Source organism: Gigantopelta aegis, chromosome 9, assembly GCF_016097555.1.
Source record: "Gigantopelta aegis isolate Gae_Host chromosome 9, Gae_host_genome, whole genome shotgun sequence".
Classification (NCBI taxonomy): domain Eukaryota; kingdom Metazoa; phylum Mollusca; class Gastropoda; order Neomphalida; family Peltospiridae; genus Gigantopelta; species Gigantopelta aegis.
Window position 1 is genome coordinate 52,291,191 of NC_054707.1, and position 15,990 is coordinate 52,307,180.

Below are 15,990 nucleotides of genomic sequence, written 5' to 3' on the forward strand. Positions count from 1 at the left end.
CTTTGTACTTTTCATTTATTATTACCAAACATGTTTAAGCAAACATGTCGAAAATAATAATCTGTACAATTATCCAATTCCCAAATACCCTGTGGTATTCCGTGCTGAAATTATTACAGATTACATAATTAATTTTGAGAAAATCAACATTTTGCCAATAAAACCATGAACATTTGAAAATAGTTACATGTTATCACTCCTATGCCCTACGGAATCACAACCTCGATGGAAACTAATAATAACGCAAGCCCGATGACAATTAGTCTAAATAATTACACGAACGTTCCAATATATTTTTGCACTGGTCATAAAGCCTCTAGTTAATTCTAACCTTTCTAGCTTTCAGTAAAGTCAGTCTTTCACACTGCTAGACAAACAATGAACAGACACGGATCAGGGGGTTGGGGGTCTCGACCCTCTCACCTTCCGAATTTTAAAAATTCATTTTAAAGTGACATTCCTGAGTTTGCTGCACTTTTTAAGATGTTATCGACTAACAAAGTCTTTTCAATGATTGTATTTACATATCAAATATATTTTTCTGCATAAAATATTAGTGTCTGTATGTATATTAAAGGTGTTTGTGATCGTTCAAATATTTGTACTAGGTTAAATTTCATTTCATTTCCAAAAATAGAATTTTTTCGTACGTACGAAATTATTTGAAGACAAAATCAAGTTTAGGCTTCTTACAAATATTAAGACGACCAGAAACACATTGAATTTACAGACACTGATATTCTAAACCATAAAATGTATTTACTATGTACATTTTATCGTAGAAATATTTTACTGGTCGGAAACATCTTACAATGCAGCAAACTCGGGAATGTCCCTTTAAAGTGCTCATGCGTAAACTCAAAAACAAATTCTATTTGTTCACATGTGTAAGTAATTTCCCCCCTCCCCTTGCCTGTTCCCCCTCCCCGGATCCCGTGCCTGATGGGTTGGTATAAAATTGCGTCTGATGTATATATGTCTGTGCTGAACAACGCATAGTCATTTCTTTTCAAGAATTGTCACACTCCGGCTTACTTCTTTATAAGGGCGTAACATTTCTGCTCGTCGATTTAAGCAAAGTCACCGTGCGTTGAAAGTGTGACCCTAGAGGTATATTCGGGCCATTAAGATGTATTCAATATTACCAACAATAATCTCCCCTGTATAACAGCCTTGTATCCTTCCTTTCCCAAGCCGTACACCCAACCACCCACATTGCCTTAATTTAAGACCTAGCCATAAACGCGATGCTTGCCTACAGAGCAACCAGTTTGTAGAGTCACTATCTCTAAAACTGATATAGTTTTACAATTATTGAAGTCAAGTACATTTTTGTGTGGTTTTACAGTCTTGTTCCACAAACACAGGAGAGACATTAAAATTTTACGAGGCCCGTCACTTCATAACGTTCACCGAGTTTCGGCAGTCCGTATTTCTTCAAAATGGCGTTGGCCTCCGCCCTGTGCTCCTGTGATATGGTCCGCTTCGTTTCCGTAATCACCAACAGTTTGGTTCCTCTCTGGACGTCCACCTTGAAGGCCTCCAGAGCCATTGTCAGGTACTCTTTCCGGATGTCTAGCAGCCCAAACAGCACCGCGCAGCTCTGGCGGGGATCCTTCATGAGGTCCTCGAATATTATTGGTAACACGGGATATCCTTTCTCGCGACAGTCGTTACAACGCGCCACGGCCGCAGCCCACGCGGCCGTGTAGATGCCGACGGAAGAGATCTTAGATGGCTTCAGTGATGCGATCTCCTTCTCGTTCACCTTGGCGTAGTTGTCGTAGACGATCGTTCGGAAGAACGGCAATATCGTCGACATGACGTTGTTGTCCATTATAAAGCGCATGGCGTGGGGCGCCGGGTCCATCTGATGCAGGGCCAGGTACGACGACACGGTCTTCATGCTGTTTCGGTACATGAAGATGGTTCTAATCTTGGGAAACATCCTCATTATGTCTTCCATCAATCGAGTGGCGCACGGTCTGGTCTTCACGCAAACAATGCCAGCCTGGTCGTCTGGTTTGCACAGCAGACGGACTGCGCTGGCCAACAGTTGTTCATACTCCCCTTGCTGCAGGGACTTGTTCTTCCACAGGAACCCCAGGGTCGTTATCACGTCTGGCTCCGCGAACAGCGCCATGCCCGGAACCCTGCGGAACATGTTGCTCAGCAGGGTTGAGCCACAGTGGCCGGTGCTGGACAGCCAAATGACTGGAATCCGGGGATTGCCGACGTCAGAGGCTATTTTGTGGAAAGATGCCAATGGCATTGTGATGACTCTCACGGCTTTTTCGAACTGGATCTGATACAGTGGAAGGTTCTTATGGCTTTTCGTAATGATACTGATTTCTTCCGGGGTTTCCACGAACACCGCCTCTTCTCGAGTCATGCAGTACAATGAGATGTGTGGTTTCAGTACATAACTGGGGTGCTTGAAACCCTTGTGAAGAGTGATAAAGTTGCTAGGGTCCGCTACTAACATGGGTAAGAACTTCCGCCTCCAGTAGATCTCCGTGACATGCGCACTCTGCTTGAAGTTTAGGCCCCGTTTCGCGTCTCGTCTAATCCGCAGCACGCCCGTGATGGCCCACGTGAACTTCTGAAAAGTGACCACAAGTGAACGCGTGAAGCGGAAGAATAAAAAGCCCATCACGTGCAACATGTAGTCCCTGAACATGTACATCGTCTTGCTGATGTTCTCAAGATGGTTGTTTTCTCCTGGTTGATCCATGGCTCTTTCTTATTGTTTACAATACTAGACTATATGAAAACCACAATTCACAAGCTGGTACTGCCACCTCCAAAGGGGCTGCAAGAAACGTCGAGGAAACCACACACTTCAAAGAACGAAGGATCAGTGATAATCCGATCTGAATACTTTCACAACTTGAAGTAACTCCAAAACATCAATATGGAATTCTGTAAACCCGAACAGCTCGATTCTACACGTATGCCCTCCTTTCTTTTAGGTTAGACCTTATCTAAAATAAAATAAAATAAAAACACGTATACTTTAACTACACATGTACTATAACAACATATTAATAATCTCTCTCTCTCTCTTCTATAATACATTGCTACACCAAAGATGCGAGAAAACATCCAACGTTCAATGCGTGACAGGAAGACACATTAGAAAATTATCTCCTCAAAATGTTAACATATTACCAGGCTGGGAGGTAAACTAACAATTACCAGGCTGGAATGTAAACTAAGAGATTACCAGGCTGGAAGGTAAACTAACAATTACTAGGCTGGAAGGTAAACTAACAATTACCAGGCTGGAAGGTAAACTAAGAGATTACCAGGCTGGAAGGTAAACTAACAACTACCAGTCTGGAAGGTAAACTAACAATTACCAGGCTGGAAGATAAACTAAGAGATTACCAGGCTGGAAGGTAAACTAACAACTACCAGTCTGGAAGGTAAACTAACAATTACCAGGCTGGAAGGTAAACTAACAATTACCAGGCTGGAAGGTAAACTAAGAGATTACCAGGCTGGAAGGTAAACTAACAATTACCAGGCTGGAAGGTAAACTAACAATTACCAGCCTGGAAGGTAAACTAAGAGATTACCAGGCTGGAAGGTAAACTAAGAGATTACCAGGCTGGAAGGTAAACTAAGAGATTACCAGGCTGGAAGGTAAACTAACAATTACCAGGCTGGAAGATAAACTAGGAGATTACCAGTCTGGAAGGTAAACTAACAACTACCAGGCTGGAAGGTAAACTAACAATTACCAGGCTGGAAGGTAAACTAACAATTACCAGGCTGGAAGGTAAACTAAGAGATTACCAGGCTGGAAGGTAAACTAAGAGATTACCAGGCTGGAAGGTAAACTAACAATTACCAGGCTGGAAGGTAAACTAAGAGATTACCAGGCTGGAAGGTAAACTAAGAGATTACCAGGCTGGAAGGTAAACTAAGAGATTACCAGGCTGGAAGGTAAACTAAGAGATTACCAGGCTGGACGGTAAACAAACAATTACCAGGCTGGAAGGTAAACTAAGAGATTACCAGGCTGGAAAGTAAACTAACAATTACCAGGCTGGAAGGTAAACTAAGAGATTACCAGGCTGGAAGGTAAACTAACAATTACGAGGCTGGAAGTAAACTAAGAGATTACCGGCATGGACGGTAAAGTAAGAATGACCAGGCTGGAAGATAAACTAAGAGATTACCAGGCTGGAAGGTAAACTAACTACCATGCTGGAAGGTAAACTAACAATTACCAGGATGGAAGGTAAACTAAGAGATTACCAGGCTGGAAGGTAAACTAACAATTACTAGGCTGGAAGGTAAACTAAGAGATTACCAGGCTGGAAGGTAAACTAACAATTACCAGACTGGAAGGTAAACTAACAATTACCAGGCTGGAAGGTAAACAAAGAGATTACCAGGCTGGAAGGTAAACTAACAATTACCAGGCTGGAAGGTAAACTAACAATTACCAGGCTGGAAGGTAAACTAAGAGATTACCAGGCTGGAAGGTAAACTAACAACTACCAGGCTGGAAGGTAAATTAACAATTACCAGGCTGAAAGGTAAACTAAGAGGTAACCAGGCTGGAAAGTAAACTAACAATTACCAGGCTGGAAGGTAAACTAAGAGATTACCAGGCTGGACCGTAAACTAAGAATGACCAGGCTGGAAGGTATACTAAGAGATTACCAGGCTGGAAGGTAAACTAAGAGATTACCAGGCTGGAAGGTAAACTAAGAGATTACCAGGATGGAAGGTAAACTAACAATTACCAGGTTGGAAGATAAACTAAGAGATTACCAGGCGGGAAAGTAAACTAACAACTACCAGGCTGGAAGGTAAACTAACAATTACCAGGCTGGAAGGTAAACTAACAATTAACAGGCTGGAAGGTTAACTAAGAGATTACCAGGCTGGAAGGTAAACTAAGAGATTACCAGGCTGGAAGGTAAACTAACAAGTACCAGGCTGGAAGGTAAACTAAGAGATTACCAGGCTGGAAGGTAAACTAACAATTACCAGGCTGGAAGGTAAACTAACAATTACCAGGATGGAAGGTAAACATAGAGATTACCAGGCTGGAAGGTAAACTAACAATTACCAGGCTGGAAGGTAAACTAACAATTACCAGGCTGGAAGGTAAACTAAGAGATTACCAGGCTGGAAGGTAAACTAACAATTACCAGGCTGGAAGGTAAACTAAGAGATTACTAGGCTGGAAGGTAAACTAAGAGATTCCCAGGCTGGAAGGTAAACTAACAATTACCAGACTGGAAGGTAAACTAACAATTACCAGGCTGGAAGGTAAACTAACAATTACCAGGCTGGAAGGTAAACAAAGAGATTACCAGGCTGGAAGGTAAACTAAGAGATTACCAGGCTGGAAGGTAAAGTAAGCGATTACCAGGCTGGAAGATAAACTAACAATTACCAGGCTGGACGGTAAACTAACAATTACCAAGCTGGAAGGTAAACTAAGAGATTACCAGGCTGGAAGGTAAACTAAGAGATTCCCAGGCTGGAAGGTAAACTAACAATTACCAGACTGGAAGGTAAACTAACAATTACCAGGCTGGAAGGTAAACTAACAATTACCAGGCTGGAAGGTAAACAAAGAGATTACCAGGCTGGAAGGTAAACTAAGAGATTACCAGGCTGGAAGGTAAAGTAAGCGATTACCAGGCTGGAAGATAAACTAACAATTACCAGGCTGGACGGTAAACTAACAATTACCAAGCTGGAAGGTAAACTAAGAGATTACCAGGCTGGTAGGTAAACTAAGAGATTACCAGGCTGGAAGGTAAACTAACAATTACCAGACTGGAAGGTAAACTAACAATTACCAGGCTGGAAGGTAAACAAAGAGATTACCAGGCTGGAAGGTAAACTAACAATTACCAGGCTGGAAGGTAAACTAACAATTACCAGGCTGGAAGGTAAACTAAGAGATTACCAGGCTGGAAGGTAAACTAACAACTACCAGGCTGGAAGGTAAACTAACAATTACCAGGCTGAAAGGTAAACTAAGAGGTAACCAGGCTGGAAAGTAAACTAACAATTACCAGGCTGGAAGGTAAACTAAGAGATTACCAGGCTGGACCGTAAACTAAGAATGACCAGTCTGGAAGGTATACTAAGAGATTACCAGGCTGGAAGGTAAACTAAGAGATTACCAGGCTGGAAGGTAAACTAAGAGATTACCAGGATGGAAGGTAAACTAACAATTACCAGGTTGGAAGATAAACTAAGAGATTACCAGGCGGGAAAGTAAACTAACAACTACCAGGCTGGAAGGTAAACTAACAATTACCAGGCTGGAAGGTAAACTAACAATTAACAGGCTGGAAGGTTAACTAAGAGATTACCAGGCTGGAAGGTAAACTAAGAGATTACCAGGCTGGAAGGTAAACTAACAAGTACCAGGCTGGAAGGTAAACTAAGAGATTACCAGGCTGGAAGGTAAACTAACAATTACCAGGCTGGAAGGTAAACTAACAATTACCAGGATGGAAGGTAAACATAGAGATTACCAGGCTGGAAGGTAAACTAACAATTACCAGGCTGGAAGGTAAACTAACAATTACCAGGCTGGAAGGTAAACTAAGAGATTACCAGGCTGGAAGGTAAACTAACAATTACCAGGCTGGAAGGTAAACTAAGAGATTACCAGGCTGGAAGGTAAACTAAGAGATTCCCAGGCTGGAAGGTAAACTAACAATTACCAGACTGGAAGGTAAACTAACAATTACCAGGCTGGAAGGTAAACTAACAATTACCAGGCTCGAAGGTAAACAAAGAGATTACCAGGCTGGAAGGTAAACTAAGAGATTACCAGGCTGGAAGGTAAAGTAAGCGATTACCAGGCTGGAAGATAAACTAACAATTACCAGGCTGGACGGTAAACTAACAATTACCAAGCTGGAAGGTAAACTAAGAGATTACCAGGCTGGTAGGTAAACTAAGAGATTACCAGGTTGGAAGGTAAACTAACAATTACCAGGCTGGAAGGTAAACTCACAATTACCAGGTTGGAAGGTAAACTAACAATTACCAGGCTGGAAGGTAAACTCACAATTACCAGGCTGGAAGGTAAGCTAAGAGATTACCAGGATGGAAGGTAAACTAACAATTACCTGGCTGGAAGTTAACCTAAGAGATTACCAGGCTGGAAGGGAAATTAACAATTACAAGGCTGGAAGGTAAACTAAGAGATAACCAGGCTGGAAGTAAACTAAGAGATTTCCAGGCTGAAAGGTAAACTAACAATTACCAGGCTGGAAGATAAACTAACAATTACCAGGCTGGAAGGTAAACTAACAATTACGAGGCTGGAAGGTAAACTAAGAGATTACCAGGCTGGAAGGTAAACTAACAATTACCAGGCTGGAAGGTAAACTAAGAGATTACCAGGCTGGAAGGTAAACTAACAATTACCAGGCTGGAAGGTAAACTAACAATTACCAGGATGGAAGGTAAACATAGAGATTACCAGGCTGGAAGGTAAACTAACAATTACCAGGCTGGAAGGTAAACTAACAATTACCAGGCTGGAAGGTAAACTAAGAGATTACCAGGCTGGAAGGTAAACTAACAATTACCAGGCTGGAAGGTAAACTAAGAGATTACTAGGCTGGAAGGTAAACTAAGAGATTCCCAGGCTGGAAGGTAAACTAACAATTACCAGACTGGAAGGTAAACTAACAATTACCAGGCTGGAAGGTAAACTAACAATTACCAGGCTGGAAGGTAAACAAAGAGATTACCAGGCTGGAAGGTAAACTAAGAGATTACCAGGCTGGAAGGTAAAGTAAGCGATTACCAGGCTGGAAGATAAACTAACAATTACCAGGCTGGACGGTAAACTAACAATTACCAAGCTGGAAGGTAAACTAAGAGATTACCAGGCTGGAAGGTAAACTAAGAGATTCCCAGGCTGGAAGGTAAACTAACAATTACCAGACTGGAAGGTAAACTAACAATTACCAGGCTGGAAGGTAAACTAACAATTACCAGGCTGGAAGGTAAACAAAGAGATTACCAGGCTGGAAGGTAAACTAAGAGATTACCAGGCTGGAAGGTAAAGTAAGCGATTACCAGGCTGGAAGATAAACTAACAATTACCAGGCTGGACGGTAAACTAACAATTACCAAGCTGGAAGGTAAACTAAGAGATTACCAGGCTGGTAGGTAAACTAAGAGATTACCAGGCTGGAAGGTAAACTAACAATTACCAGACTGGAAGGTAAACTAACAATTACCAGGCTGGAAGGTAAACAAAGAGATTACCAGGCTGGAAGGTAAACTAACAATTACCAGGCTGGAAGGTAAACTAACAATTACCAGGCTGGAAGGTAAACTAAGAGATTACCAGGCTGGAAGGTAAACTAACAACTACCAGGCTGGAAGGTAAACTAACAATTACCAGGCTGAAAGGTAAACTAAGAGGTAACCAGGCTGGAAAGTAAACTAACAATTACCAGGCTGGAAGGTAAACTAAGAGATTACCAGGCTGGACCGTAAACTAAGAATGACCAGGCTGGAAGGTATACTAAGAGATTACCAGGCTGGAAGGTAAACTAAGAGATTACCAGGCTGGAAGGTAAACTAAGAGATTACCAGGATGGAAGGTAAACTAACAATTACCAGGTTGGAAGATAAACTAAGAGATTACCAGGCGGGAAAGTAAACTAACAACTACCAGGCTGGAAGGTAAACTAACAATTACCAGGCTGGAAGGTAAACTAACAATTAACAGGCTGGAAGGTTAACTAAGAGATTACCAGGCTGGAAAGTAAACTAAGAGATTACCAGGCTGGAAGGTAAACTAACAAGTACCAGGCTGGAAGGTAAACTAAGAGATTACCAGGCTGGAAGGTAAACTAACAATTACCAGGCTGGAAGGTAAACTAACAATTACCAGGATGGAAGGTAAACATAGAGATTACCAGGCTGGAAGGTAAACTAACAATTACCAGGCTGGAAGGTAAACTAACAATTACCAGGCTGGAAGGTAAACTAAGAGATTACCAGGCTGGAAGGTAAACTAACAATTACCAGGCTGGAAGGTAAACTAACAATTACCAGGCTGGAAGGTAAACTAACAATTACCAGGCTGGAAGGTAAACAAAGAGATTACCAGGCTGGAAGGTAAACTAAGAGATTACCAGGCTGGAAGGTAAAGTAACAATTACCAAGCTGGAAGGTAAACTAAGAGATTACCAGGCTGGTAGGTAAACTAAGAGATTACCAGGTTGGAAGGTAAACTAACAATTACCAGGCTGGAAGGTAAACTCACAATTACCAGGTTGGAAGGTAAACTAACAATTACCAGGCTGGAAGGTAAACTCACAATTACCAGGCTGGAAGGTAAGCTAAGAGATTACCAGGATGGAAGGTAAACTAACAATTACCTGGCTGGAAGTTAACCTAAGAGATTACCAGGCTGGAAGGGAAATTAACAATTACCAGGCTGGAAGGTAAACTAAGAGATAACCAGGCTGGAAGTAAACTAAGAGATTTCCAGGCTGAAAGGTAAACTAACAATTACCAGGCTGGAAGATAAACTAACAATTACCAGGCTGGAAGGTAAACTAACAATTACGAGGCTGGAAGGTAAACTAAGAGATTACCAGGCTGGAAGGTAAACTAACAATTACCAGGCTGGAAGGTAAACTAACAATTACCAGGCTGGAAGATAAACTAACAATTACCAGGCTGGAAGGTAAACTAACAATTACGAGGCTGGAAGGTAAACTAAGAGATTACCAGGCTGGAAGGTAAACTAACAATTACCAGGCTGGAAGGTAAACTAAGAGATTACCAGGCTGGAAGGTAAACTAAGAGATTATCAGGCTGGAAGGTAAACTAAAAGATTACCAGGCTGGAAGGTAAACAATCATATTATCAGTCTAGACGGTAAATAAAAGAAAATTGAATAATATGGTAATTTAAAGTTTATGCATTGTCGTTAAGGCTTGTAAGTACATTATACTTAAGCAGATACTTCCTACTTTGGCAAGATAACATCTCAACAAACAACAGGAACACATTAAGATAATCATTTTAAAGATCTACTATAATGACAGAAAAGTATGATGTTTACATTAGAGAGAGGAAAAAAACGTATAGCCCCTCCTTAAATACGTTTCAGGTTGGTGAAAGATTAGTTTGAAACGGACTATAGACAGGTGTATCAGCGCACAAGGACGACATTCAACTCCAGACACACCTGTTGCCTTGACGCCCGCCGACAACTGTATTACAAACAGATACGACGGATCTGGAAATAAACGCCGACATACATCATCTTTGACCAACGTGTCACTCCGTTATCATGAAAATAAACCCGCCATGCCTGACCAAGCAGACGATAACAAAATATAAACGTATATATTTGCATATTTCAGTTGATGCAATATGTTAATTAAGACAGTGCACTTTCATTTAAATGTAACAAGCGCACAAATCACGCACATGCACAAACACGTGTACAAGCATATACCTACGTATGCATTTATGAGCATGTATACACTCATGCACAAGTACCGCGCATAATTGACAAAATAACATCATATTATGATATTGAAGTGCAAAAAAGGGTGCATGATCTAGCTTAAGGTAGTTGATAAATTGAACCACCTCAGAGAACCTACATGTTTTTCCCATTCCAACCAGTATCGCATAACTAGTATACCAAAGATCTTGGTATGCACTGTACTGCTAGAAAGTGCATATAAAATGCCTGAAAAGTGACCTACTTATGGTATGCGATGCACCGGTTTTCCAAGAATATAAATATACTACCATAAAACGTTTACTTATTTTATGTCGTATAATGTGGAATACGAAACAGTCACAACTAACGAACGAACAAAACGAACGAATAGACGAACGAATGAACGAATGAACGAATGAATAAATGAATGAATGAATGAATGACTAAAACAAAAGTCACAGATAGGCTAGATAGCACTGTATTATAATTATTAATACTTCTCGTACATGTATATTTAAACAGATTTTGTTGTTTCTAGTAGTATTCACTCATAAACAAATTCATTTTTTTTTTTTTTAAACCCAAAACACCCGTACATTTAATCTGGCTATACCTTTAAATAAAAAAACATTCAATAGACCCCCACCCCAAAAACATTCATGGTAGGATCCGATAGTGCTTGCAATAATAATGATATACATCGGAGGCACCTAACCGTGAATATCAGCGTTGTTACACCAAACTGTGAGGCCATGTTAACATGCTAGTGGCGGCATATAATAATACACTGCTCTATACAGACAGGCATCAAAGTTTAAAGCGCATTATGGCAGTCGCAAGTATCATATTTCACAGTTTTTAAATAGGCCTAGCTTTGTAATAAATAGCTATAAATTAATCGATCCCACGCGTAGTCTTTGTATAATTAACTGGAGAATGTGATATGCCACTCGACGTAAACAAAAGAGTGCTCGACAATCATTGGCGAAATATGTAAAGTACGTACAAAACATATAAAATAGCAATCAGTGATTTATCAATATGGAGATGCAAATCAATTTCAAACTGTGATGTCACGTACTAGTCTGTCACCCTTATTGGATTTAAATTATTAATAAACAATTTTTTTTAGTAGTAATTTGTTTATGGACAGTTAATTTAAGTTATATTCTTTTACACTGCACAAGAAAAATAAATATTGGTAAACATTTTGGTCATTATGCTACTTTTAAACATGGAGGTATGAAACTACGTGCAAGTATGGAACCTTAAACAGACAGGTATAAAACCTTAACCAGGCAGGTATAAAACCTTAAACAGGCAGGTATAAAACCTTAACCAGACAGGTATAAAACCTTAAACAGGCAGGTATAAAACCTTAAACAGGCAGGTATAAAACCTTAACCAGGCAGGTATAAAAGCTCAAACAGGCAGGTATAAAAGCTCAAACAGGCAGGTATAAAACCCTAAACAGCCAGGTATGAAACTTTCCTGGTAGATATGAAACATTAAACAGGCAGGTATAAAAGCTCAAACAGGCAGGTATAAAACCCTAAACAGCCAGGTATGAAACTATTCACATGTAAACAGAGGCGGACCCAAGGGTTGCAGTATGCCCTTTTCCCTTAGTCCCCTCCCCATCCGGCCCTGGTAAACCTTATTGTATGAATCACCAAGGGACGAACGTGGTGCGAGTAGCTGAACCAAGGTGACCCAACGTGTAATTATTTCAAAAGATTCTGTCAGTTTTGTCTCTGCCGCACACCTTATAGGTTACTCGTCTGACACTCATCTTTTCCGATTACTGACAACTAGTCTGGAAAGTTAAAGTTTGTTTTGTTTAACGACACCACTAGAACTACTGGATGTCAAACATTTGGTAATTCTATTTTAGAGAGAAAACCCGGAAGAAATGTTTTATTTAACGACGCACTGAACACATTTTTATTTACCGTTATATGGCGTCGAGCTTAAGGTTAAGGGCCACAAAGATAATGCGAGAGGAAACCCACTTCCGTCATGTCACGGACTACTCTTTTCAATTGGCAGTATGGGATAGTTTATCTATGCACTATCCCACAGACAGGAAAGTACATACGACTTTTGTTACACCAGTTGTGGAGCACTCGTTGCAACGAAATATAGCAACATGGGCCCACGACGGGGATCGATCGCGCATCACGCGAGTGCTTGACCACTGGGCTACGTCGAAGCCCCAACTGATAGATTTTGGGTTTTATATCTGTTGCAAAGTTTACTGGTTTAAAACTGCTGTAGGTAGGCTCAATATTGACATCGATGACTATTTTTCCTATGGCAAAAACATTTCAAAATTGCTTTAGTCAAAACATAAATGCACAAATTCGAGCCCTGTGTGTGTATTGGGGGGGGGGGGGGGGTGTGTGTGAGTGGGGATGGAGGGGGAGTGGAGGGGGAGTGGGGGGATGGAGGGGTGTGTGTGTGTAATAAAACTACAATCAGGACAAAATAATAACAGGATCATCTACAGCTAAATACAGCCCCGGAATCATCCCACTATCCCTGATTTCACTAGCCCTGGTACCACTAGCCCTGAAAAATTACCAATTAATGGCTGCCATGGATGTTCCATTTCTTTAGACTACTCCCCTGTACATATAAACTATTAATAAATAAACATGTCTTGTTTTACTGATTAGGTAGACACAATAGATGAGATACCCTTTTAATGCCTCAAATGAAAATGTGGAGTATTACTGTCAATACATAATTAGTAGGGACCTCTATATATGAATGTTGCAAATGTGACCATACAGATAAACTCGGGCTTGCCTACATTACAACAGAACGAACCCTAGACTCCTACCTCAGTGCCATTGGTCATCTGATGGATAGGAAGTGTTGAATAATCAGTTGCTAAATGTGTCAGTGCTATGACGTATGTTGCATTGTTTGTATGGTTTTGAAATGTCATGTTTTAAATGTATTATTAAAGTGCTATTACAGTGCTATTACCATAAACATTGATTTAACTATATTCATTTTTGTAATTACTTATTTGATTTAGTTTGTTTATAATGGGGATGACAACCGGTGGCAGTAACAACCAATATGACTGACAATCTGGGGCTAGTGGAACCAGGGCTAGTGGGGCTAACTCACAGCTCCGCACTGTCAAAAGATTTAGCCAGATTTGTCAAAGATGCATAATGACGGTTTCCAGCCCAAACTATTGGTTTATTTTGTTTTAAAACGTAAAAACTATATATCTTGAACCACACGCCTTTAAAAATTACAACCACAATTATTTTATTTACTGGCAGAACCAGTTTTATTATTGAAAAACATATTAAAAAATGGCAGACGGGTTAAACCTTTGACGTAAGACTTACGCATACCGCACCCATAATTTTGACGCCAGCAAAATGAAGATCAAAGTATCTATAAAAATAATGTTTAAAAAATGAAAGTTGAAGATCACCATAGATTGCGCAGATTTATCTAAAATGTATTTTCTACTTTTAGACTGAATTCTTAGAGAAAACACCGTTTACGCCAAGTGGCAGAACATTGCAAATTTAATATTCTGCAAAAGGGTCGCCGGATATGTTTATACTAAACATAATGGTACCATGTGATTAATTCTGGACAGTCCAAATGACGCAGATATTATATGCAAATGTATCAAAATGTGACACTTGCAAGTTCTACAATGATAGACCTTTCTGGAAATAACTGTGTTAAAAGAGTACAAATGTAAATTATCAGGACTTGTCGGACGTCTTTTCAAGTAAAGACTTTGAAGGCCTTCCTGCCGCCTATGTTGCAAACATTTTTATATAAATAATATTAACATGCCGAGTCAATAAACACAGTGTGTTATCATGAATAAACAACTACATGTATAGTGATTTATAACCTGGTACAAAGTATTACTATAAAAAAAACTAAATTCTCTCTCTCTCTCTCTCTCTCTCTCTCTCTCTCTCTCTCTCTCTCTCTCTCTCTCTCTCTCTCTCTCCCAACCAAGTTTTGAAAAAATACTGGTACAATATGTGTATGTATGTCTTTTCATGTCTGTCTGTCTGTCTGTGTGTGTGTGTGTGTGTGTGTCTCTCTCTCTCTCTCTCTCTCTCTCTCTCTCTCTCTCTCTCTCTCTCTCTCTCTCTCTCTCTCTCTCTCTCTCTCTCTGTGTGTGTGTGTGTGTTCACTATTATATTCCTTAAGCATTGAGAGTAAGTAAATTATTACAAAAACTCGATAAAAGCAACCAAATTATGAGAGGTGAGCTTGTTAATACACACATATCATCAAACATGTTAATCAATCTGTGATACAGCGCTATTTAATTATGAACGATATTAATAACATACCTGTCTCAGAGAGTGCGGTTTGAGGACAATATCGCCGTCCGTCCCACCATTCGCTATATCAATACTTGACACACCAGTCAACGCGACCGGCTATTTACACAAGAACATGTGGCCCAATGTGGGTGAAGCATTTTAATAGACGGATAACCTAATTTGGTGTGTCTTTATAGCATGTCGTAAATAACACTGAATCATTCACATTGTAGAGTAACTTTTAAATGGGAACAAGATGTCAGTCGCAATAAATTGTGATCTTAAAATCAGTCGCCGGAGCGGCTACCTGTAGCCTATAGTCAATGCTCCTAGTTCCGTTATGCTTAAAACTCCGTGATGTGTTTTACAATCAGCATTAGATTCATTGTCATTTATTTATTTTAAAAAATGTATCACAATTGAGAAACATTTTTTATCAACAATAACGTTTAAGCATGTAATCATCTTAATAAAAAAAAAACTAAATACAAACTCCTAAGTCTTTTTTTTTGTTTATTCCTAAAAATTGCCAATATTGGGTTCGATTAACTCTGTGCTTGTGACACGACGTCGCGCATGCAAGAACAACATAGCTAAATAATTTGTTGGTGGTTATTTTGATGCGTTTTGTTTGTTTCACTACCCTGTTGTTATTTTTTTTTTAAAGTGCAGAAGGTACAATGTATTTTAGTGCCCCTACAATAGTGATATTATCCATTCAGAACTATTATAAATAATTTTGAGTGTATAGTCTATGTTAATTAAGAATCAGTTCAGTAAATGTTGTTATATTTTACAAACTATTAGCTTATTAAATATAAAATTATAATAATAAACCGTCTTTATAGCAAATCTAATTATGACTATATTTGGGCACAAAGTCACAAAAATAGCCTTTCTGTTTTTTAAGTGAGATCAATAAGACTGCTATTTTTAGACTCGGCACCCTCGTTTACATAAAGTAGGCATGTCAAACCTTCTTTGCCTAAAATATCTGATTAAAGCCATCTACATCTTATACTAAAGACCGTGGAATGTAATGTCCTGTCTATGGAACGGTGTATATAAAATATCGCTTGCTTCTAACGCTTGTTTCTTCTTTCATTATCTGTATAATTCTTAACCATATGTTCGATGCCATATAAATTAAATAAAAAATATATTGTCTTGCCGTTAAATAAA

General features: G+C 39.6%; 1 protein-coding gene across 1 annotated transcript; it reads right to left on the reverse strand.

Annotated features, from left to right (window-relative positions):
* Positions 1-754: 754 nt before the first annotated feature.
* On the reverse strand, positions 755-14,914 carry LOC121381264. The gene is made up of 2 exons (XM_041510506.1): positions 14,836-14,914; positions 755-2,984 (listed from the first exon to the last, which is right to left on the reverse strand). Exon 2 carries the CDS (start codon positions 2,732-2,734, stop codon positions 1,376-1,378), a length of 1,359 nt encoding a protein of 452 aa, XP_041366440.1. The 5' UTR covers positions 2,735-2,984; positions 14,836-14,914; the 3' UTR covers positions 755-1,375.
* Between the last annotated feature and the right edge of the window lie 1,076 nt (positions 14,915-15,990).